The 25,373-nt window shown below is 41.8% G+C and overlaps 2 protein-coding genes across 7 annotated transcripts in view; one reads left to right on the top strand and one right to left on the bottom strand.

Moving 5' to 3' along the window:
- The window catches only part of IQCK (IQ motif containing K), a 126,313-nt gene that overhangs the window by 91,161 nt on the left and 9,779 nt on the right, over nt 1–25,373 (top strand). For 2 of the 6 annotated variants that reach the window (XM_040458903.1, XM_040458901.1), the window contains one exon: nt 2,150–2,843. The exons of the other annotated variants lie outside the window; for them this stretch is intronic. In XM_040458903.1, the coding sequence (XP_040314837.1) occupies nt 2,150–2,176 (27 nt within the window). In that variant the 3' untranslated portion in view covers nt 2,177–2,843. Of the gene's footprint in view, nt 1–2,149; nt 2,844–25,373 lie in introns of those variants that run through there. 6 annotated transcript variants of the gene reach the window in all.
- The window catches only part of GPRC5B (G protein-coupled receptor class C group 5 member B), a 52,578-nt gene continuing 33,146 nt past the window's right edge, over nt 5,942–25,373 (bottom strand). Inside the window, exons 3-4 of the mRNA XM_040458898.1 lie at nt 8,502–8,555; nt 5,942–8,151 (exon numbers count right to left, since the gene is read on the bottom strand). Of these exons, the coding sequence (XP_040314832.1) occupies nt 8,518–8,555 (38 nt within the window). The 3' untranslated portion in view covers nt 5,942–8,151; nt 8,502–8,517. The remainder of the gene's footprint in view (nt 8,152–8,501; nt 8,556–25,373) is intronic.

Here is a 25,373-nt window from a genome sequence, read left to right as displayed (position 1 = left end):
CACAGTTTGTGAGTTTGAGCCCCGAGACTGACAGTGGAGAGCCTGCTTGGGATTCTCTCTCTCTCCGTCTCTCTCTGCCCCTCCCCTTGCTGGTGCTTTCTCTGTCTCTCAAAATAAATAAACTTTAAAAAAAAAGTTTCTTGGAAAAATGGCTGATCACAAGCCTGGGGCAAGGAAAGTAGATCAGCCTAGAACATCTTATGCCAGAAAATAAAGATGGGGACATGGGAAAAGAATATAGGCTATAGCTTGATGGGAGTCTCACTGAGCAAATCTGGGACAGTTAAGTGTCAAAATTAATAGGACAGTAATGAATTATAACTCCTTGACAAATGAGGGAGATGAGGAAGCTTTTCCTTACATTAGAATACCAACTAATACACAGAGAAAGTATAATGAAATTAGGGGCGCGTGGGTGGCTCAGTTGGTTAAGCATCCCACTTCAGTGCAGGTCATGATCTCACAATTGGCGAGTTCAAGCTCCACATCAGGCTCTGTGCTGACATCACAGAGCCTGCTTGGGATTCTCTCTCTCTCTCTCTCTCTCTCTGTACCCCCCCCCCCCAAATAAATAAATAAACTTAAAAACAAGAAAGTCTAATGAAATTAAAAAGTCACCATCTTGTAACCATATTAGTAAATAATTATCTCAGGCAAAAATCATCAGTACTTGCTAAAACCATTGTGTGAAAGTTTGATGAGGAATATGATATTTAGAATTCCAAAATATCCCTCTGCAAATTAGTCATTAAACAAAGGGGAAAATGCTAACTTGGCATTAGAGAAACCTGGCAGACCCACCTTCACCAAGTGTTGAGAATTAATATCACCAATATTGGGACAAGCTGATATAACGTGCCTCCTGGTATGATGTACCAAGGATCCACATCATATATGCTTATGCACTATCCCTGTCAAAATTCATAACTTGAATCTAATCATGGGGAAACATCGGACAAACCTAAAAGGAAGGACACACACCAGAATAACTGATTCAGATTCTTAAAAAATGGCAGTGTCAAGAAAGGCCAAGGAAGCAACAAGGAGGCATGACAGCTAAACACAGCACATGATCTTAGATTGGCTCCTGTATGGGAAAAAATTCTATGAAAGACATTATTGAGACAATTAGCAAACTTTGAATATAGTCTTTATATAAATAAATACATGGCACTATCAAAGTTCCTCATTTTGAACAATGTTCTTGGGCTATATAAGAAGCCTCTTCATTCTTAAGATACATGCTGAAGACTTTAACGATCAGTGGATATGGTATGTAGCTTAACCTCAAATGATTCAGAAAAAAAGAATGTGTAACATGCATGTATATGTATGCATACATAGACAGAAAATGGTAATATAAGTATGGCAAAGTATAAACAACTGGTGAGCCTGGGGGTTCTTTGGATGATGATAGCCACTTTTCTGTAAATTCAAAATTATTTCAAAATTCCAGTGCCTCACCTCCACAGGTTCTCATCCGATGGTTTTGGGATGAGCCCCCAAGGCGTGCATGTTAATGCTAAGTTTCCCAGTTCTAATGGTCAGCCAGAGTTGATACTCTAAGGAGGCACTGGATCTGCAGTTGTTTCGTGTTCTCTTTAAAATGGGGAGACCTCGGGGGCGCCTGAGTGGCTCAGTTGGTAAAGCAGCCAACGTAGGCTCAGGTCATGATGTCACGGTTCGTGGGTTCAAGCCCCACATCGGGCTCTGTGCTGACAGCTCAGAGCCTGCAGCCCACTTCAGATTCTGTGTCTCCCTCTCTCTCTGCTCCTCCCCAACTCCTGCTCTGTGACTCTCTCTCAAAATTAAATAAACGTTACAAAAAAATTTTAATGGGGAGTCCTCAGGGCACCTGGGTGGCTTAGTTGGTTGGGTGTCCGACTCTTGATTTCCACTCAGGTCATGATCCCAGGATTGTGGGATCAAGCCCCACATCGGGCTCAGCACCTACAGTGGAACCTGCTTGAGATTCTCTTTCTCCCTCTCTCTCTCTCTCTCTCCCCCTCCCTCTGCCCCCTCTCCTCAGCTTGCTCTCTCTCTCTCTGTCTCTCTCTAAAGTAATAATTTAAAAATGTGAAGTCCTCTAAGCCTGCATGCCCTGAGCCCCGGGCAAGAGAAGTCCATCTGTTATTTGTTTACTTGGCAGTTACCTGTCTTCCTTGTTAAAGTATAAGCTTCATGAGGACAAAGACCTAACCTAGTACAGCACCTGGCATAAAGTGAGTGCCAAATAAGTATTGGTTGAATGAGTAAGTGAGTGAATAAATGAATGAATGGGTAGAGTCCTGAGGCTTAAATGAGCCAGCATACAGACAGTGCCTGGTGCAGAGTAAGAGCTCATCAAATTGGCGGTTTTAAAGATTTGCTACCATTTAACCCTTGCTAAGAAGCAGCTTGAGCTGTAAACTGGCAGGATCAGCCCAGGCCTCTCTTCTGTGCACAACTGCCGTTTCATTTCACTTCAAAATTGGAAGACAATCAAGGCTGTAATCAGTTTAAAGGTCAGGGAAAGTGCAGCGTGCCTATTTAGTTCTGTTGTTTCTTATTCTTTTGAGTTGATTTGCTGTTGGTTGACAGATTGATTTAGCTTGCTGTGTAGCAGAGAGAGCAGACGGGATTTGATGTGTGTAACCCAGCCAGCAGTGGAGGGGCAGAGTGAAAGCATTACCATCACCACCACCCGCCCATCTCAGCCACCTGCTGCTCGTGTCCCTTGTGGCCTTTCCAGGGCTCCAGAAGGAGCAGTCCTTTCCAGGCAAGATGGGGTTCAGTAAATGCTCCAGTGGGAATTCATGGGTAAATTTTCCACTTACAATTAGACTGTGAAATGGCGCTTAGGTAAAAAAAAAAGCCAGTTCTAAACGCTGTCTCCAGAACTGTGGTTAGCTAAGAAGGAAGTCAGTACAGTGCAATGGGTAAAGGACTGGCTTTTGGAATTGGCCAGACCTGTTCAGAGAGTCCTTTTACTTTTCTCTGTGTGATCCTGATCTAGTTAACTTCCTTAAGCCTCAGTTTTCCCATGTACAAAATGGGACTAATGACAGTACCTGTCTCATATGGCTGTTAAAAGGTTACAGGACTTGATTTTTAGAATAAGTCCTGGCATATCATTCCCATAAAGGCTGGTTACTGTCACAATTTTAGTATAATTAAAATATCTGTGTGCTTTTAAACAATTCTGTTGGTTTACTCCACTAGACTCTAAGTGCCATAGGGTTCCCTGGAGGGGACTCTTTCTCTTACTCCTGGTGCCTCCAGCCTAGCACAGAGCCTGGCATAGAGCATGCAGTCTACACATACAGGGTGGACAGAGCTCTGGGCTTCATTTTACAAATGAATTAGTAGACGCCCAAGAAAGTCGAGACTTGTCCAAGGGCACACTGCCAAAGGAGGGCCTAGGGCCGGGGCCCAAGCGTTCCCTTTTTCTGTCCACTTTTCTGACACATATCTGAGGAAAGACACAGAGAGTTAAGACGCTCCCTTGGATTCTACTGTCAGAGCCAAATTCCCTCAGGAATCCTCCTGAACGTGACATCCTGCTTATCTTATTTCTCATGACCTGGACTTTCTGGGCTTTGGGTTCCTGCTGTTTGTGTTGACTGAAGCCTCTAAGTCAGGGCTGAATTGCTAGGAGCAGCACACAGACTGCTCACCAGGGGAAGTAGAACTCCTTGTTTCCTCCAGGTGTCCCTGAGTGGGATCGTTTCTTTTTGTTTGTTTTAATTTTTTTTAATGTTTTGTTGTTTTTTTTGAGAGAGAGAGAGAGAGAGAGAGAGAGAGAGAGTGCAAGTAGGGAAGGTGCAGAGAGAGAGGGAGATACAGAATCTGAAGCAGGCTCCAGACTCCAAGCTATCAGCACAGAGCCGGATGTGGGACTAGAACCAACGAGCCATGAGATCATGACCCAAGACGAAGTCTGACGCTTAGCCGACTGAGCCACCCAGACGCCCCAAGCTGAATCATTTCTTACACTCAGGCACTATAGAGTTACTTCCTGTTTTAAACCTTATGAATTAGGGTAGTGTGGCAGTTTGGATAATAAATCCCCCCAACCAAGGTGACACTATCATTAGACCCCAAAGACATCTGATGAAGCAATTTATGTTAGATACATGCTAGTTCTCCTTTAGACTTGCAGTAAAGAAAAAAAATGGAATGACTGCAAATAAAAACAGTTCTTCAACTTTATCTAAAAAACCCACAAACTGATCTATGTACAAATCCAATAAACATATGTAATATCTTTTTTGAGTGCATGCCATATTATCCATATTATGTTCTGGTATTTATATTATGAATAAATTTTGCCAAGTTCATTTCTTGGAACAACCTTGATGCAGACAGGAGGTCTGAGGGAGAATAGTGTCCGCTGTCAGCGTAGAGTTGTGGTCATATATAGCTCATCTCATGTTACACTGAGTCAGAGGCCCTCCCAAACAGGATTTTCTTCTAGGACAGAAATGGTGTGAAGTTATCCTTAAGTCTCTATCCACTGGGACAGTTGCAGGAATTATTTTTAAATGTGTGTGACAAGAATTGCAGCCAATATAATTCCAAACAAGATGCCTAAGTCATTTTTGAGATGTGGTCAAAAATCCCTTCTCAATTAATAGTGTGTTTTTAGCTATGTATATACTCAGTAATTGTTTTCAAATGTGCTTTGTAGTTGAATGGTGATATTTTATTTGGAAATCTAGTATGTAGGAAGAAAAAACCATAGAAATTGTTCCTATACTATCAGGTTACAGTGTGTGTGTGTGTGTGTGTGTGTGTGTGTGTGTGTGTGTGTGTGTTGGGGGTGTATTTACATATATTTACATATATGTGTATGAAACATCAGATTATATTTGTGTGTGTATTCTTTATATATATGTAAGTATTCTTTAATTTTTTTCTTATGTTTATTTATTTTGAGAGAGAGTCAGAGTATGAGTGGGGGAGGGGCAGAGAGAGAGAGGGAGCCGTGAATCGCAAACAGGCTCCAGGCTTTGAACGTCAGCACAGAGCCCGATGTGGGGCTTGAACTCACAAATTGTAAGAGCGTGACCTGAAATGAAGTCGGATGCTTAACCAACTGAGCCACCCAGGTGCCCCATCTAAGTATTCTTTAAATGACTTTATCACTTCTTGTTGATATTTTAAAGAAAATGATGGACGAGGTTGACCTGTCAAAGGAAACAGATTATTTACTTTTCTTTGCTTACCTGTTTATTCCCTACCTCATTCCAAGAGCCATTTTCAGTAGCTTACAGAAACTTGTATAACATTTTTAGGTAAACGTGGTAATTGGGTTGGGGAAAAATTAAAAGGAGAGAAAAAGTTAAGCCACAAAATGCAGTAAGCAAAATACTCTAAGTCCTATACTTGCTAGAGATTTCTTAGAGACAAAGCAAAGAGGAAAATAGGATCTGTTAAATAGTTCATAGTGTCTATAAGAAAAAAGACAAGCTAGTTGTTCAGGAAACACTGGGCCCTTCCCTAATACATTATGCAATGTGAATAATAACCTCAAAAATGTTCCTAAATAAATAGAACTATGGTTCTGAGCTTCCTAGAAGCCACAACAATGAAGGAAATAGGATCATTATATTGTTTATTGTGTCTTTAAGATTAAGAAGGTTCTTAGAAGCACACTTATTCCTGGAACTGAAGTTTTTCTTTCATTAAGAGGACACTGGGAAGGGCGCTTGGGTGGCTCAGTCCTTCGAGCGTCTGACTTTGGCTCAGGTCATGATCTTGCGGTTTGTGAGTTTGAGTCCCTCATTGCTTGCTGTCAGTGCAGAGCCCGCTTCAGATCCTCTGTTGCCCTCTTTCTCTGCCCTCCCCGCCTCTGAAAAACAAATAAACATTAAAAAAAAAAAAAAAAAAAAAAAGAGGGCACTAGGAAAAAACAAAGCCTGAGAGAGGTGGGAGGTGGGTAGGGACCAGATAAGTTATATTTTTTTTTTCTGACTTTTAATCTAGTATTTTAAGTTTAGATTGTAATGACAAACCTTAACTATATTAGGATTGGGTTTTAAGGACAGTCTTAAGCATCTCATCTTGGCCACACCACATGCTTATGACCTTAGGATACCCCTGGAACTTAGTTTTAGAGCAGAGAAGGATGTCTGAAACTAAGTAGTAGCTGTAGTTTATTGGGCACATACCATGTGCCAGGCACCACGCTAAGCACCTTTTGTTGCCATGTAGTCCTCACACCTGCTCTGTCACACAGAGGACATTATCTCCATTGTACAGATGAGGAAACCAGGGCTGGGAGAACATGACTCACACAAGGCCACACTGCCAGTAGGGCCCAACCAGGGATTTGAACCCAGATCTGCCTGATGCCGGGGATCCTAGGGCCATTTCATGCCATGTTGTCCAGTTACTTTAACTGGGCATGTTGGCCCAGTGCAGAGCTTCCCAACAGGGTACCAGGACCCCCAGGCTGGGCAGTGGGCAGCATCTGGCCATGCCTCCCACCCTGCCCGCTAACACTGAAATAGCCACAGGCCACTGGATAGGGAGGTGTGGAGAGAGGGGATGCTGAGTCCCTTGTCCAGAGGCTGCAGGATCTGTCAGCATGTTTTAGGAAGCCAGGGGTAAGTGGATAGGGATGAGGATGTTCTTTTCTCCCTCCTTCCAAATATCCTACCCATCCATAGATGAGGAGCAGGGAAGGGCTTCACCACCAAAGAGGATACCCGGGTACAGAGAACACGAGCCTGTGACTCAGGAGGTGGGTTCTGGCATTAGCTGTAGCCCTTTGTAACTAATAAACATAATTGATCACCTAACAATGATATATGTTAAAATAATCAATGGCTTATTTTCCAGAGGCAGTTACTATTGAGGATGTCTACCCATAGGGTTTCTTCATCTATCTACGTATAAATATATGCACATATATATTTATAAACATGGAAACATATTATAAATGCTGTAGTGCAATGTGCTTTTTCTTTCACTTGGCAGTATATCATAGACATCTTTCCATGCTAAAAGTTTTAATAAAAATTTCATTGTGGGGTTTTTCTACATCATCAAATAATTCTCTGACACCAGCTAGGTTGGAGAATTCAACTCAATTCTGATACTTGTCTACCCAGAGGTAGCATCCGTTCTCACAGGTTAAGGGCTCAGACCCACAGGACTGTCCCCACCGCAGACAATCCCAAATCCAGGTTGTTACCTGCTCTTCTGACTGACCGACTGCCGTTGGGAGCTTCCCACAACCCCCTCCTTGGGTTCAATTAATTTGCTGGTGCAGCTCACAGAACTCAGGAAACTACCCACTAGATTACTGGTTTATTACAGAGGTTACATTAAAGGATACGAATCAGCAGCCAGATGGAGAGATAAAAGGGAGAGAGAGAGAGGTCCTGAACAGAGAGGCTTCTGTCCTCGTGGGGCTTAGGGCCTGGCATGATGGCATGGGGAATTGTTCTTGTATCCCCATCTGGAAGTCTCTGAACCCTGTCCTTTGGGTTTTTATGGAGGCTTCATTACATAGGCATGGTTGATTTAATCATTGGCCAAGGGTGCCAGATTCAACCTCCAGTCCCCCCTCCCCACCCTGGAGGCCTGGGCGGTGGGACGGAAAGTTCCTAACCCTCTAATCACACGGTTGGTTTTCCCTGGCAACCAGCCCCCATCCTAACTTGGATCCAAAAGTCACTTTATCAACATAACAAATGACACCTTTAGCTTTTCTTCACTTGGGAAATTCCAAGGGTTTTTAGGAGCTGTATGCCAGAAGTGGGGACAAAGGCAAATATATATTTCTTATTATAAATCACAGTATCACACATGCCAATATATATAGATCTATCTCATTATTTTTTTGTGGATCCATAAAAATGGGAATCAGTCTGTACCATGCTTTAAAAAAAAACAATCCCTATAAATGAATATTCAGCCTATATTGTGAACAATGCTTCCATAGATATTTTTGTAGAGTTGTCCTTGCTTACTCATAGAAGTATTTCTATAGGATAAAGTCCTAGGAATGAAATTGCTGGTTCAAAGGACATGCATGTACTACGTTTAGACAGCGATTGCCATGTTGTCATCCAAAATTGTTGCTTGCATTTGCACTTAATGCCACCAACCCACTTTGGAACTGTTGATGGGTGATGTGATCTTGGTGTTTCATTTTCCCTGCTTGTAAAATGAGAATGATTATTGCCTTGAGAGTAATTCTAAATGAAGTCATTGCTTTGATAATACGCTTACTCTTTAAGAAGAAGTATATCGGGGCGCCTGGGTGGCGCAGTCGGTTAAGCGTCCGACTTCAACCAGGTCACGATCTCACGGTCCGTGAGTTCGAGCCCCGCGTCGGGCTCTGGGCTGATGGCTCGGAGCCTGGAGCCTGTTTCCGATTCTGTGTCTCCCTCTCTCTCTGCCCCTCCCCCGTTCATGCTCTGTCTCTCTCTGTCCCAAAAAAAATAAATAAAAACGTTGAAAAAAAAAATTAAGAAGAAGTATATCAGTAACTCTAAGGTGTCACTTACATCTTAATTTTTTCTCTCATATCTCCTCAAACTTTATTCCTTCTCCATTTGAACCTGCAAAAGAAATAAAAATTTGATTAAAAGAAATCTAGGGACTTCATGCCTCGATATTACTTTCATCGGTTCTAATTTAAGACTCACCCGTGGGTGGAGATGTTTGGATGACATCAACTTTCGTACATATTTTTTCATTAAAAATGTGCACATGTCTGCATAGCTAGGACTGCCTTCTTTTGAAATGCTCAAAGATCCCCTACTGTTCTGCTGAAATTAAAAAGTAAATCAAAGAGGGTTTCCTTTTTTTGAAATGCTCTGGGTGCCATGGGGCACCTGGATGGCTCAGTCGATTGAGTGATTGAGCATCTGACTCTTGATTTGGGCTGAGGTCACAGTCCAGGGTCATGGGATGGAGCCCTGCATCGGGGTCTGCACTGGGCTCTGCACTGAGTATGGAGCCTGATTGAGATTCTTTCTCTCTACCTCTGCCCCTCCCCCCCACTTGCAGTATCTCTAAAAAATAAATAAGTAAATAAAAATTAAAGTGCTTTGCCCCACAAGTTCAAGATCCCAAATTTAAGTTTATGTAAATGGATGCTTCCAACCTCCTTAGCTTCATTCCTTCATCTGATTGTTCAGTGTTCTTTTTTGAAGTTATATAGATGCAGAGTGCTTTTGTAGGATTTGGATAAATCTACCAACTTCTGGAGATCTCTCAGAACCAGATTGGATTAAGTTTCCCATTTATCAACTGTATAACCTTGTGCAGGTTGCATAATCCTTGTCACTGACTCAGTTGGCACGGCAATAAAGTGGAAATACTGATATTAGCAACAACCCCATAGGGTTTTGGGAAGATTAAATGAACTGGAATAGTGCTTGGCTCATAATAAGAATATCAATAAATGATTAGTAATATGTGGGTAATACATGTTGTTACTAAGAATATTGCTTTGGTGGAGGGGAACATCTAGATGGCTCAGTTGGTCAAGCATACAACTCTTGATTTTGGCTCAGGTCATGATCACATGGTTCATGGGTTTGAGCCCTGCATCAGACTCTGCACTGAGAGCACAGACCCTGCTTGGAATTCTCTCTCTCCTCTCTCTCTGCCCCTCCCCTACTTGCTCTCTTTCTGTCTCTCAAAATCAATGAATAGATATTTAAAAAAAAAAAAGGATATTGGTTTTGGGGTCTGACAGAACCGGGGTCCTGCCCCTTTTCATCAATGAGGTCAGGGGCAAGTTGCTCGTCCTCTCAAGGCACAGTTTGCTCCTCTGTTATAACGGGGACAATTAGGGCCTGTTGCAGAGGGCTCCTGTGAGGATTAAGTAAGATTAGATACCATTGTATGCTATTAAATAGACCCCTAGTCCAAAGTGAATACCTGGTGGCTGGTTTTAGTAATATTTTTTAAACTGTCAAGAAATATGTATACAATTTTTTAAATGTCTTTTTATTTATTTTTGAGAGAGAGAAAGAGGGCGAGCGTGAGTGGGGGAGGGGCAGAGATTGAGGGAGACACAGAATCAGAGGCAGGCTCCAGGTTCTGAGCTGTCAGCACAGAGCCCAACGTGGGGCCCAAATTCATGAACCTCGAGATCATGACATGAGCCAAAGCTGAACGCTTACCGGACTGAGCCACCCAGGCACCCCTAAAATTTTTATTCCAAGTAATTTACTGATAGCAGTGGTTCTCAATCCTGGCTGCAGATTAGCAACCCCTGGGAGAAATTTATAAGGATACATCAGGCTAGAGGCCAGAGAAAGTGATTACACGGATCTATTCTTAGTAGAGAATGTGTTGTAACCGCATCAGCAAAATCCTAATATTGTGGTGGACAAGCTGCAAGGTCTCAGCAACAGTGATAGGTTTTGGATTCAAAGTCTTCCTTTTGAGGCTCTTCTCACTAATGCAATTTCATTTGGATTAAAATTCAGGGAATCTGAGTTCCTGGCCCATCTGTGCAATTTACCAAGTAGATGGACTTTGCTTTCTCCTTTGAAAAATGGAAAGAGTAAACCAGGAAATCTCTCTAAACAAGAATTCCAACTGGTGTTGCCATAGAATCGCCTGCCCCCTGGGCAAGAGGCCTATTGCAGAGCAAACGTAGACCTTGGAAAACTTGCGCTTGTCTTGGTGGTGATTGATGGGCTTGGGGGGTTGGTCTCAACACTGAGGGCAAGAACAATAAGATGGTGAACATTCTAGGCTTTTGTTGGGGAGAGTAGTGTGGGATAGCTGAGGGCCAGAGAGTAACTGGGGAGGTTTAGATGTTGAGGTGGGTTAGAGGAAAGGGTGGATTGCGTATTTGGCCATTTAGGAGAGATTGTGGGGAAGGAGCAGGGATGTTTAAAGGAGATTTTTGTTCGATCATGTATTAGAATAAGCATATACCCTAGACTGAGGGCCTTTCCTGTCACCATATTTGGGTCTGTCACACCCAGGGGTGACTCTGAATGAAAGTTGGAGCTAATGAAGGGAAGGCAATGGGAAGTTGCTCCTGCTGTGTGGTGTCCCGGCCTGGAGAGTAGTGTTGCCTATGTCCTTAACTGCCAAACCTTGGCTGTCTGCAAAGATGCATGGTCCTCATGAGAGCTCAATTTATTGAAGGCCTACTATGTGCTGGGCACCTTACATATATTATTTCTGACTAATCTTCATGACAAATTCTATTAATACATATTGTTATTACCCTATCTTTTAGGGGAAGAAACTGTCCCAAAGGTTAAGTCACTCACCTTTGGTCACACAGGCCAATAAGTGGCAGAGCTGAGGAAATTTAGAACTTTCCACAATTTCATACTGCCTTGCTGTTCTCACAGCCTTCCTTTCAGCCAGTCCACGGACTGGTAGGCTGAGGGAGAGGTCTGGAATTCATGGTGTCCAAAAGCTCAAAAAGAGCCCAATACAGAATTGAAGGCCACACCTTGAACAGGATTGAAGGATGTATGCCTGCCCCAACATGGACAAACCTTGAAAGCGTTATGCAAAGTGCAAATAGCCAGACACCAAAGAGACCCCATATTATATGATTTCATTTATACGAAATGTCCAGAATAGGCAAATCTGCAGAGACAGAAAGTAGATCAGGGGTTGCCTAGAGCTGGGGGAAAGGAGGGCAATAGCTAAAGGGTACGGGGTTTCATTTTTGGGGTGAGGAAGTATAAAATCAATTGTGGTGATGACTCCACACATCTGTGACGATACTGAACTATTGAGTTTTCGTGCGCTTTAAATGGGTGCATTGTATGGTATGTGAATTATGTTTCAATAAAGCTGCTACAAAAAAAATTTAATTGAAGGCACGGACCACCTTACACCCAATAGGATGAATACTGTCAAAAAGCCCCCAGAGGATAATAAGTGTTTGTGAGGATGTAGAGAATTGGCATCCTCATGCACTGTTGGTAGGAATGTAAAATGGTATAGCCAAAGTGGTTCCTTTAAAAAATCTTAAGAGGAGGGGGCTCCTGGGTGGCTCAGTTGGTTGAGCATCCAACTTCAGCTCAGGTCATGATCTCACTGCTTGTGAGTTCAAACCCCACATTGGGCTCTGTGCTGACAGCTCAGAGTCTGGAGCCTGCTTCAGATTCTGTGTCTCCCTCTCTCCCAATGTGCCCCTCCCCTGCTCATACTCTGTCTCTCTCCCTCTCAAAAATACATAAACATTAAAATACTTTTAAAAATTAAAAATAAAATAAAAAAGTTTTTAATTTTCTTTGACTATATGATACACATAACTTAGCCACTAATAATTTTTTCAAGTGTTTATTTCCTTTGAATCACCCAGGATTTTAAAGATTTATTTTGTTTATTGTCCGTGTAACCACGCAGTGTAAATTCTGTAGTAGCAGAGGCTTTCTTTTTCCTTCCTGTTTTGTTCACTGCTGTATCCCCAGCATCTAGAACAATGCACAGCACATGGTAGATGCTCAAGAAATATTTGTTGATTAATGAATGGATCTGTGTTTCATAATCCCCCTCCCAAATTATCTAGCCTAGTGAACACTCCAAGGACAAGTAAATGGAGCTGTTTCTAAGCAAACAAATGGGAGACATAATGCTTACACAAAAAGAAAAGTCTACTAGAATATAACCCCAAAATGCTACTAGTGATTATTTCTTTTTTAAAAACTTTATTTATTTTTTTTTAGTAATCTCTACACCCAACGTGGGGCTCAAACTCACAATGCTGAGATCAAGAGTCACATGCTTCGTCACCTGAGCCAGCCAGGTGCCACTATGTAGTGATTATTTCTAAGTGGTAGTAATGCTGGTGATTGATGGGTTGATTGATTACTGCCTGTTTTAGTTTTTTTCTAAAATAGAAATGCAGGTGATTATTTTCCTTTTTTGATTATTTATGTTTTCTAGAATAATAGCAAAGGTTATTGACTGTGTGCTTACTATGAGGCAAGCACTGTTCCATGTGCTTCCCTAGCAGTGACTCAGTCTTCAGAGCAGCCCTGTGAAGCAGGTACTACTGTGGTGTCCATTTTATAGATGAAGAAACTGGGGCACAGAGAAGTTGAACAATGTACCCAGGGCCTCAACAGCAAAGAAGTAGCAGAGCCAGGCAGCTTGATTCCAGAGTCCTTCCTCTTCCCCACCTCATTATGCTGCAATGTACAAATGTTATTTATGGAGTTAAAATGCTCAGGAGAAATCTCTTGGTGTTTGGTTTCATACAAAATCCATCAGGATCCAACCTCTGATTAAACTGCCAAGGGCAAGAAGCTCATGTCCCTTTATGCCTGTTAGCCTGGTTTAAAGGGCAGTGGTCCCACCCGCCTAATTGTCCCACTCCACTCTGTGAGCACCAGTCCAGCCCTGTTGACTCATGGTATTCGCCTTAGGATCTAAATTTAGTATCTGAGTAGCTGAAGTGTCTTGCCAATTTCCAGATTCAACTCTCATTAGTCCAGGACATGGAAAATTTTCAAGGTAAAGAGCTCTGGAAGGTAGCTGTCAAGAAGGGCAGGCTGATTCCTTTTACATGGATTTAAAAATTGTCCCTTTATCGAAGTAATACATTCATTCTCATGATGAAAATGCAGAAAAGCATCAAGACATCAGAAAAAGTTACCCAGCAAGACTGTCACCGATGATACTTTGGTATATAGAAAAACGTTTGAAAGGTGCCTTGTTTTGTCCCATCTGAGTAGGAGGGAGGCAGCAGAAACTGAGTCCTGTGTAATGTCCTCCTGTTACCATGCGCATTGGAGTTGGCCTCATTTGCTTTTCATGTCATCTAAAGACTTGTCTCTTAAGAGGTTTCAAAGTGACCGCTGAAGCTGTTCAGAGAGAGCAGCTAATGATAGCAGAAAAAGTCCGGGCTTTGGAGTCCCCAAATCTACCTTCAAACCCTGCTTGGAAGCTTCCTAACTGTGTGTCTTTGAGCAAGGCACTTACCCTTTCTCATCTTCCATCTTTTAACTGTAAAATGAGATGAATACCCCTTTAAAAGTCCAACTGAGAGGTTATTTGAGTTAAAAGACTTGAACTAAGGCCTACCTGTAGATTCTCACTGGCTGTGTGACCTTGAGCAAGTTATTGAACCTCTCTATGCTTTAGTTTCTTCATCTGTACAATGGAAATAATAGAAGGACTCCCCTCACTGGATCCTTGAGAGACCTGTATGAGACAATCCATATAACATGCTTAGTTCAATGCCTCATACACATTAGGTGCTCAGTAATGATCAGTGACTACTGTAAACCAAACAATTTTTGAAGCATGTTGGAGCCATTTTCCCGCTGTGGATGGTGAAATCAATTAGTGGGTTGCCACCTGCATTTAAAAAACAAAAGAGTAGACCTAGAAAATATTAGCGTGTGTTGCTTATAGTAAGAGAAATGCTCTTCCTATATCTTATCTTTCATCAGTGAAAGTTTTGTGTACTGTAAAAACGATGTAAATTGCATCCCCCCCTCCCTTTTTTTAAACATTTATTTATTTAAGTAATCTCTACTCCTAACATGGGGCTTGGACTCATGATCTTGAGATCAAGAGTTTCGTGCTCTTCTGACTGAGCCAGCCAGGTGCCCCATGTAAATTGTATTTCTTTAACTTGTTTTTTCTTTTAGAGAGAGAAAGAGAGAGCATGCAAGTGGGGGAGAGGGGCAGAGGGAGAGAGAGAGAATTCCAAGCAGGTTCCAGGCTTAGCGGCTTGATCCTATGACCCTGGGATCATGACCTTGGCAGAAACCAAGAGTCAGATGCTCAACTGACTGAGCCACCCAGGTGCCCCTAAGTTGTATTTATTGTAGGTGGCAGTTTGTGAGTATGGAAGACACTGGCTTAGAGCAGATAAACTTGGGTCCTCTGATCTTAGATTTAACCTGAATTTGCCAAAGTGGTATATCTTTGGCCTACAAAACCAAGGTAGCTCTAGGAAATAGCCATATTAAATGTACTTTTGCATCTTCTGTAAAAAAGTTTGAGTCAAACTCCATTAAATCCTTCTACAAAAATAAACCATCAGAAGTGCCTAGTTGGTTCATTTGGTTAAGTGTCCGACTCTTGATTTTGGTTCAGGTTACAATCTCACAGTTCATGGAATCCAGCCCCAAGATGGGCTCTACACTGACAGCTCAGAGCCTGCTTGGGATTCTCTCTCTCCCTCTCGCTCTCTCTCTGCCCCTCCCCTGCTTCCTCACTCACTCTCTCTCTCTCTCTCTCTCAAAATAAATAAGTAAACATTAAAAAAAATCCTCATATGAGAAAAGTTATCCAGCAGATAGTGCCAGGAAAAATGTTGCTTCCCTTGAGGAAATAGTTTGCTTCTTCCCTAACTTTCCCTGTTTACCTTGTCTGCCAGGAACCTCAGAGTTCATTTCAAAGCTCTTGTATAACAGCTTATTGGCTCTTCTGGTTAAGCGTATCTGTTTCTCTTCAGACTTGGTTTTCTTTCTTTTTCTTTTTTTTCCTTCCACTTTTATTACTATATTTTGTTGTGAATTAGCTCAAATCCTTTTAGGGAGAAAGCAAGATATAAATATATTCAGAAAGAAAACAGACATCTGCCTTGTTTACAACACAGAGGCTGTGAATCTCACATGAGATAATGTATGCAAAAGAACATTAAACACCGAGAAGCCTGGTCCAGGGGGAGTTGTCATTACAGTGTATCCAACTCTTGCAGAGGTGTGAAGTTTTATCAGCTTTGTAGAAAAGAATACTGTTGGTCTTTGTTTTAACGAATTTTTTAAAGTAACTTTCTTCTTAACTGATTATAAAAAGAATAATTGCAAAAAGAAGTAATAATTGCCCTTTGTGGAAAAGTTGAACAAAAAAAGTTGGTCATTGTAGGTCTCACCACCCAGAGATGACCACTACTGAAATAGCTTTATCTTTTTAAATAGCTTTATTGATACATAATTCATATGTCATACAATTCAAAGCATACAAATCAGTGGCTTTTAGTATATTCACAAAATTTGCAACCATGACTGCCATCAGTTTTAGCATATTTTCATCACCTCGCAAAGAAACCCTATTCCCCTTACCCATAACTCCCCAAGACCCCCATTCCTCCCAGCCCCAGATAATCACTAGTCTCCTTTCTGTCTCTATAGAGTTGTCTTTGTGACTGGTTTGTTTCACTTAGCACAATGCTTTCAAGGTCCATCCATGTTGTAGCATTTATGTATACTTCATTTCTTTTTATGGCTTGTATCAGTCAGCTTAGGCTGACATCACAACACACCACAGACTAGCTGGTGTAAGCGACAGACATTTATTTTCCACAGTGATGGAGGCCAGAAGTCTGAGGTCATAGTGCAAACATGGTCAGGTTCCAGTGAGAGCTCTTCTCCAGGCTTCCAGAAGCTGCCTTGTAGCTAAGATCCTCAAGCAGGGGAGGGAGAGCTCTGGTATCTCTTCCTCTTCTTATGAGGGTGCCAGTTCTATGGGATTAGGGCTCCACCCTTAAGACCTCATTAACCTTAATTGCTTCCTTAAAGGCCCTATCTCCAATACAGTCACTTGAGAGGATTAGGATTTTAGCATGTGAATTTGAGGGGGGGGACACAATTCAGCTCATAACATGGCTGAATATATCCCATGGTGTGGACATATCACATCTCATCCATCTAGTCACCTGTTGATGGATGTTGAGTTATTTTTGGCTATTTTTTTTTAATTTTTTTTTCAACGTTTATTTATTTTTGGGACAGAGAGAGACAGAGCATGAACGGGGGAGGGGCAGAGAGAGAGGGAGACACAGAATCGGAAACAGGCTCCAGGCTCTGAGCCATCAGCCCAGAGCCTGACGCGGGGCTCGAACTCACGGACCTCGAGATCGTGACCTGGCTGAAGTCGGACGCTTAACCGACTGCGCCACCCAGGCGCCCCTTGGCTATTTTCTATAATGCTTCCACGAACGTTCATGTACCAGTTTTGTGTGAAGATGTATTTTCAATCCTCTTGGGTGTGTACATAGGAGTGGAATTGCTGGGTCATATGGTAACTCTAGGTTCAACTGTTTGAGGAACTGCAAAACTGTTTTCAGAGTGGCTAAACCATTTTACATTCCCACCAGCAGTGAAGGAGAGTTCCAATTTCTGCCCATCCTTGCTAACACTTGTTATTATCTGTCTGTTGGATTATAGCCATCCTGGTGGGTGTGAAGTGGTATCCCATTGTGGTTTGATTTATGCTTCCCTGATGCCTAATGAAGTTGAGCATCTTGTCATGTGCTTACTGGCCATTTGTATATCTTCTTTGGAGGAATGTCTGTTCAGATCCTTTGCCTTTTTTTAATTGGACTATCATTTTGTTGTTGAGTTATGAGAGTTCCTTGTATATTCTAGACACAAGTTTCTTATCAGATATATAATTTGCAGTTTTGTGGGCTGTCTTTTCACTTTCTTGGTGTCTTAACGCACAAGAGTTTTTAATTTTGGTGATGTCCAATTTATTTTTTCAATTGTCGCTTGTGTTCTTGGTATCCTATCTAAGAAACCATTGCCTAATCCAAGGTCATGAAGATTTGTTTATTTTTTTTCTAAGAGTTGTATGATTCAAGTGCTTTCATTTAAGTCTTTGACCTATTTTGAGTTATTTCTTTTTAACTTTATTTTAAGAGGGAGACAGAGAGCACATGAGCTTGCACAAGCAGAAGAAGGGCAGAGAGACATAGAAAGAGAGAATCCCATGCAGGCTCCTCGGTCAGCACAGAAGAGCCTCACACAGGGCTCAATCTCACGAACAGTAAGATCATGACCTGAGCCAAAATCAACAGTTGGATGCTTAACTGACTGAGCCACCCAGGTGACCTGAGTTAATTTTTGTATATGGCATAAGGTAAGAGTCTAACTCCATTCTTTTGCATGTGGATATCCAGGCATCCAGCAACATCTGTTGAAGAGACTCCTCTTTCCCTAGCGAAATGATGTTGGCACCCTTGTTACAAATCAGTTGAACATGAGTGTAAGGGTTTATCTCTGGACTTTTAATTCCATTTTATATATGTCTATCCTTATGCTAGTACCACAAAGTCTCAATTACTATAACTGTATAATAAGTTTTAATTCAGGAAATTTGAATCCTCCAACCTTCTTTATTTCAAGATTGTTTTGGCAATTCTGGGACCTTTGAATTTCCAATTGTCGTCTTTATTGTCAATGTTTTTGAAAATGCAACTCTAGCTTTAATTTTATGTCAATGAAATCATCACCCATAACAGTTATTTTCATGTGTCCCTAACTCTACATTGTAAACATCCTTCTATATTATAAACTTATTTTACATATGCATAGTACATAATTTAGTTATCTTCCTATCAGACACTTCTTTCTGAACTTCATCATTATAAATATTGCCTCCATGGCTGCCTTCATTCCTAAGAGAGTTTAATTTTATTTGTGAAGCTATTAAAGATATTTTTACATACTGAAAACATTAATCTTTTAACTCAAACTCTGAGGTGATTTCCCTAAAAGTAGTAGAATGGTCACAAAAAAGAGTCAAATCCCACATTTGCAGCTTAGAAAAGTCACTAATCTTTCTGAGCCACAGTGTTCTCATCTGACACATGCAGATAGTAATAATAATAGAACTGTTTTGAAGGGCGCCTGGGTGGCTCGGTGGGTTAAGTGTGACTGTTGGTTTCGGCTCAGGTCATGATCTCACAGTTTGTGAGATCGAACCCTGCATCAGGCTCTAAGCTGACAGCTTGGAGCCTGCTTGGGATTCTCTCTCTCCCTCTCTCTCTCTGCCCCCCCCCCCCCACCAAAATAAATAAACTTAAAAAAAAAAATAGAGCTGTTTTAAAGATTAAAGGAATGTATAGTCTAGCACACACGACCCAATAAATAGTACTTATAATAATCATCATTCTTATTTTCATCATTGTTGTTACTGTTGCTAGCTATATTAGAAGTTGCAACAGGTAGCAGAAATGGAGATGGTGGGCTGGCATTCAGGTCTTTCTTATCAGCCTGGGAATTGCAGTCATAATAAATGGACATTAGTGACTCCTGGCTGGCCCAGCTGACGGAGCACACTACTCTTGATCTCAGGGTTGCGAGTCTGAGCCCCATGTTGGGCATAGGGATTACTTTAAAAAATAAAGAAAAATTTTTTAAAGAGTATATTTTAAAAAATGAGTAGACAAAAAAAAAATTAAAAAAAAATAAAAAATGAGTAGACATTAACTATTTCTCACATTGACCAAAGAACAGGTTTTTTTTTAATTAAAAAAAAATTTTTAACATATATTTATTTTTGAGACAGAGAGAGACAGAGCATGAATGGGGGAGGGTCAGAGAGAGAGAGACACTGAATCTGAAACAGGCTCCAGGCTCTGAGCTGTCAGCACAGAGCCCGACACGGGGCTTGAACTCACTGCGAGATCATGACCTGAGCCGAGGTTGGACGCCCAACTGACTGAGCCATCCAGGCACCCCAAGAACAGTGTTTTAATATCATGCAGCAAATAGATGTCTTCATTCCTAAATCTTTGTATGTATTTAAGGTTAGTTTCTTAGAATCGTTTCTTAGCAATGACTGTGAGATGGTTTAATTCCTTTGTGTAGCTATGGAAGATATTGTTTACATATTGAAAACCCTTATCTTTTCATTAAAGCATAGATTAGCTCTGAGGGAGCAATGGCTGTGTCTGGCCTGTTTACGATTTAGGTCTAGCATCGACAAACACACAGTAGATGCTGACAGAGGAATGCTAGAAGGAAAGCAGGAGGCCCCCAACATATTTTGCTGCTTTGGATTACGTTGTGGCAGCAGCAGGGGCTAAAGGGGCTTAAGGTGCGAAACCAGGCACACAGTAGTTTGAGTCACGATACGAACCACCATTTATTATGTACTTGTTGCGTCCGTTGTGTGTTGGTCATTCTTCTGGTGGATTTTTATATGCGATCTCAGTTAATATATTTAAATGTCAAGATTACCTGTGTAGTGAGATCCATGGGGAGCCCAATGTTATAGGCAAGGAAACAGAAGCTTCAAGAGGATTAATGACTGGGCCTAGGGGGTGCTGGTAAGTAAGTGCTGGGGCTCAAATGCAAACACTTACCTCTCTGATACTAAAGTCTGGGTGTTCTTTTCCCAGGAAAGATGTGTGTCCTTTCGACAACCTAGCGGCTGAGAGAGAGGGTGATTGGGACTTACAAAAGGAAGCTAGAGTAGGATTCATTAATTAGGTCAACAAAGATTGATCGAGCTTCTGCTCTGGGTGTAGGACTGGATAGTTCCAGGTGTTGGGGTATTCAATGGAGACTATAAGCCAATACCTTGCTCTACTAGAAACTCAAAGTCTAGGGGTGAAGCAGACACTGTTCCAGTAATCACATAACTACTTGATTACAAATTGTGATCAGTGCTTCTAAGAAGTTCAGGGTGCCATGAGAGATCAGCAGGGGAATTTGAATAGGTTCCCTTAGGCTGAGATCAGAAGTGAGCTAGGAATTAACTAGATGTGAATGGCAGGAAGGGCTTTCTAGGATGAGAAAAGTACCTAAGCAAAGACCCTGAGTCTGGAAGGGGGACTGAAAAAAGGCCTGTGTGGCACAAGCAGGATGCAGGGTGACCGTGGAGCCAAGAGAGAGCAGTTAAAGACTGTGGACTTGATCCTGTGGACAGCAGGGAGCCTTTAAGAGGTTTTAACTGAGCAGTGGCATCATCAGATAGGCTTTCTAAAAAGATGAATGTGGCTGCAGGTGGGGAGCAGATTAGATGACCTGTTGGCAGTGGGAATGGACAGAAGTGGATGCATTTAGGAGACATTTTGGGGGTAAGAATGACATAGGTGATATGAATGATCCTTTCTAAAATGCAATTTTGTTTGGAGGTAAATATGTTTCTCACTGTCTGTGGTTGGAAACATTCACATTTTCTTTTCACTATACCAGGGGACTTCTTATTAAGAAGAACCCTGTTGTTGAAATTCTTGGGTTTTTAATTCCCAAGCCCTCCTCTTTTCTTTTCTTCAAAAATAATTTTAAAGTTTATTTATTTTTTAAATATTTATTTGTTTTATTTCTGAGAGAGAGAGAGAGAGAGAGCATAAGTGGGGGAGGGCAGAGAGAGAGGGAGACACAGAATCTGAAACAGGCTCCAGGCTCTGAGCTGTCAGCACAGAGCCTGACATGGGGCTCCAATTCACCATGACCTGAGCTGAAGTCAGACGCTTAAACAACTGAGCCGCTCATGCGCCCCTATTTAATTATTTTTGAGAGAGGGAGCATGAGCAAGGGAGGAGCAGAGAAAGGGAGAGAGACAATCCCAAGCAGGCCCCACACTGTCAGCACAGAGCCCAATGTGGGGCTCAAACTCACGAACTGTGAGATCATGACCTGAGCTGAAACCAAGAGTTGGATGCTTCACTAACTGAGCCACCCAGGCGCCCCTTTTTAAAAAAAAAATTTTTGTTTTAAGTTTATTTTCGAGAGAGAAAAAAAAGAGAGAGAGAGAACATGAGCAAAGGAGGGGCAGAGAGAGGGAGAGAAACAGATTCCCAGTCCCTCCTCTTAATGTTTGATAAGTTTGGTTTCTTAGTCCTTGGAGTTTCTTGACTTGAGCCCAGCCTGCCCTGGGCTCTGGATCAAGCGCTAAGATAATGAGTGAATATTGCCCCAGTCCCTCAGTACAGATTGAAATGATTTCTTGATTAGTTATTAAATTGTTACTCTTGTAAAGGAACTGTTTAAAAATAAACTGGGGGATTTGTTTCCTTTTCACTTAAAGGCAACATTTAATATATAGAGCCTCTGCCAGTCTGAACTGGATGAGAACTGTTTATACCCAGGCTCATTCAAAATGCTTGGGATATTTCTAAAGGTTCAGTCTTGGCAGCAGCAGCTGAGAATGTAGAGATAAATAAAAAAAGTCACAAGACACGGCTGATGGGGTTTGTCTGTTCATTCACACCCATGACTCACTAGGCTTTTGAAGACACTGAATTTTGAAGGACAACCTAGCAGACGGTGGCTGTTTAAATTGTTGGAACTCCAGTCTTGATGCAATTCAGTTAACTGTGAAATGGACTTAGCCTCGTGAATTGAGATGTGGAAAGAAAATGCTCATAGATATATAAACATCTGAATAGCAGATAAAATTTGATTTTTAGAAAAAGTGATTTAAAGAAAATCATTTAAATATTTGCTTAAAAATAGCATATTTTCCAGTTTTTCTACAGACACTGTGTTACTTGTATGATTAAGAAATAATTTTAGGGGCACCCGGGTGACTCAGGCAGTTAAGCATCCGACTCAATTTCAGCTCAGGTCATGATCTCATGGTTCATGGGTTTGAGCCCCATATTGGGGCACACTGTCAGTGCAGAGCCTGCTTGGGATTCTGTCTCTGTCTCTCTCTCTCTCTCTCTCTTTCTCTCTCTCTGCCCCTCCCCAGCTCACACACCCTGTCTCTCTCTCTCTCAAAATAAATTAATAAACATGAAAAAAAATTTTATTGAGAGGTGCCTGGCTGATTCAGTCAGGAAGACCTGCAACTCTTGATCTCGGGACTGTGAGTTGGGTGTGGAGATTACTTAAAAATAAAATCTGAAAGAAAGAAAAAGAAAGGAAAAGATAAGAAAAGAAAAGAAAAAAGAAAAGAAAAGAAAGGAAAAGAAAAGAAAAGATGGAAAGAAAAGGAAGGAAGGAAGGAAGGAAGGAAGGAAGGAAGGAAGGGAGGAAGGAAGAATTTTATTAAGCACCTACTGACCTACTGTGTGCCGGGCAATGAATCATCTCATTTCATCCTTCATGCCACCAAGAGGAAGGTCTCACTATCTCTGAGGGAGCTGAGGCTTCAAAGGAGTTAGGAGACTTGCTCAAGGTCACCCAGTGGTAAATGATGGTAAGATTTTGCTTCTAGAAGGTATGCTCTGAGCAACTAAGCTCTGTTCCAATGGCCCTGTCACTGATTTTGCCTTGGTGGCTCCCTTCCCCCTTGGGGGCCTCAGCTTTCTTCACTTATAAAAAAATGAGTCTTTTATTAAATGTCTCCCTTTCCAAAAACCAAGATCCTTTCCAGGGTCAGAATTTGATAATCCCCATGTTTCTGTCTCAATATAACCAATGTTGTCACTTTTAGCACCAAATGTTCCCGTTTAAAATACCGCCTTCAAGGAGACTTCACTGAGTTTACTTTAGTAACAACTGTTTAGAAGTCAGCAATATGCCTTAATTATTGCACATTCAAGACTGTCAGATTCTCCCCGATGCCTTATTGGCTTCCAGGGCTCAACTTTCCTTAAAATAATGCAGGCCAACATCTGACTCTCAAGAAAGGGAGATTATCAGACTACTGACATTTACCCCTCGAATGTCAACACTTATTTCTTGTTAGGAAAAAAACCTTCCATCATTTGTTCCTCCACTGGGGGTACATGGAGCTATTTTTTATTGATTTTTCCACACGTTTTCTGTGTTCTTCCAATTTTCCATAATGGCTATGTTTTTTTGTAATGGAAAAATAATATCATTTTTTTAAACATTTATTCATTTTTGAGAGACAGAGACAGAGCACCAGTGGGGGAGGGGCAGAGAGAAAGGGAGACACAGAATCCGAAGCGAGCTCCAGGCTCCGAGCTGTCAGCACAGAGCCCGACGCAGGGCTCGAACCCATGAGCCATGAGATCATGACCCAAGCTGAAGTCGGACACTTAACTGACTGAGCCATCCAGGAGTCCCCAAAAATAATCTCATTTTAAAATTCAGTCCAGGAGTGCCTGGGTGGCTCAGTCAGTTAAGTGTCCAACTCTTGATTTCACTCAGGTCATGATCACATGGTTCACGAGACTGAGCCCCATGTCACCAAAATAAAATTCACTCCAGTAAGACACAAGAGAAATAAAGTCTTGGTAATATATATTATACATGCCTTGCCTTCCTAATTGGAAAGTATGGGGCATGACTATAAGCTCCATCGGATGATTCTGGGTCGGGATCAGGGACCTCATTTCTTACTTTTTAGTGCTATGACTTGATGGTTTAGACCATGGGTTTTGAACTCAGATAGACTAGGCTTAGAATCTTGGCATGGCCAGTTACTCAGCTCTGTGATCTTCGGTAGCTTAGTGTCTCTAAGCCTTGGCTTCCTCATCAGTAAAAGGGAAATAATGATCGCATCTACTTCCCAGAGTGGCTGGGTGGATTGAATGAGATGATAAATGAACATAATGTCTAGCATTCAGTTAATGCAAGTTTCTTGATTAATTATGTGATATTGTTAATATTCTCTTGCAAGTGTATGGGGCCCTTAGGGCCTGCTGAGGCACCTAAGACTTCTGGCCCTGGATCTGAATTAAAAGGTCCTCAGAGGGGCGCCTGGGTGGCGCAGTCGGTTAAGCGTCCGACTTCAGCCAGGTCACGATCTCGCGGTCCGGGAGTTCGAGCCCCGCGTCAGGCTCTGGGCTGATGGCTCAGAGCCTGGAGCCTGTTTCCGATTCTGTGTCTCCCTCTCTCTCTGCCCCTCCCCCATTCATGCTCTGTCTCTCTCTGTCCCAAAAATAAATAAACGTTGAAAAAAAAAAATTAAAAAAAAAAAAAAAAAAAGGTCCTCAGAGACCTATTTTCCTATTTTATTTTAATTTAATTTTATTTCATTTTATTTTATTTTATTTTATTTTATTTTATTTTATTTTATTTTATTTTATTTGTTGTTGAGGTGAAACTTACATGCAGTAGGATACACTGGTCCTAAGTGAAATTCTTTAAATTTTTTTTTTTTTAATTTTTTTTTTCAACGTTTATTTATTTTTGGGACAGAGAGAGACAGAGCATGAACGGGGGAGGGGCAGAGAGAGAGGGAGACACAGAATCGGAAACAGGCTCCAGGCTCTGAGCCATCAGCCCAGAGCCCGACGCGGGGCTCGAACTCATGGACCGCGAGATCGTGTCCTGGCTGAAGTCGGACGCTTAACCGACTGCGCCACCCAGGCGCCCCTAAATTTTTTTTAATGTTTATTTATTTTTGAGAGAGACCACAAGCAGGGGAGGGGCAGGGCATAGAGAGCGGAGACACAGAATCTGAAGCAGGCTCCAGGCTCTGAGTTGTCAGCACAGAGCCCGACACAGAGCTTGAACTCACAAGTATTGAAATCATGACCTGAGCCGAAGTCAGACGCTTAACCAACTGAGCCACCCAGGCACCCCTGGTCCTAACCAAACTTCGACATATGTATGTCCCACATAACCACTACCCAGATCAAGTTAAGAACATGCCCGAGCACCTCTGCAGGCTCTTTCATGCCCGCAACCAGTCAGTAGCCCCAAATCCCAAGGCAAACTCTATTTTGACTCCTAAAACCATAAAACAGTTTTGCTTATTCTCAAACTTTGTATAAATGGAAAACACAGTATGAACTTCTTTGTGCCTGGCTTCTTTTGCTGACCATTATGTCT

Source organism: Herpailurus yagouaroundi, unplaced genomic scaffold (assembly GCF_014898765.1).
Source record: "Herpailurus yagouaroundi ecotype Mexico unplaced genomic scaffold, PumYag 222, whole genome shotgun sequence".
NCBI classification, from domain to species: domain Eukaryota; kingdom Metazoa; phylum Chordata; class Mammalia; order Carnivora; family Felidae; genus Herpailurus; species Herpailurus yagouaroundi.
The sequence above is the reverse complement of the archived record's forward strand: the minus strand, read 5'-3'. Positions and strand labels throughout refer to the sequence as shown.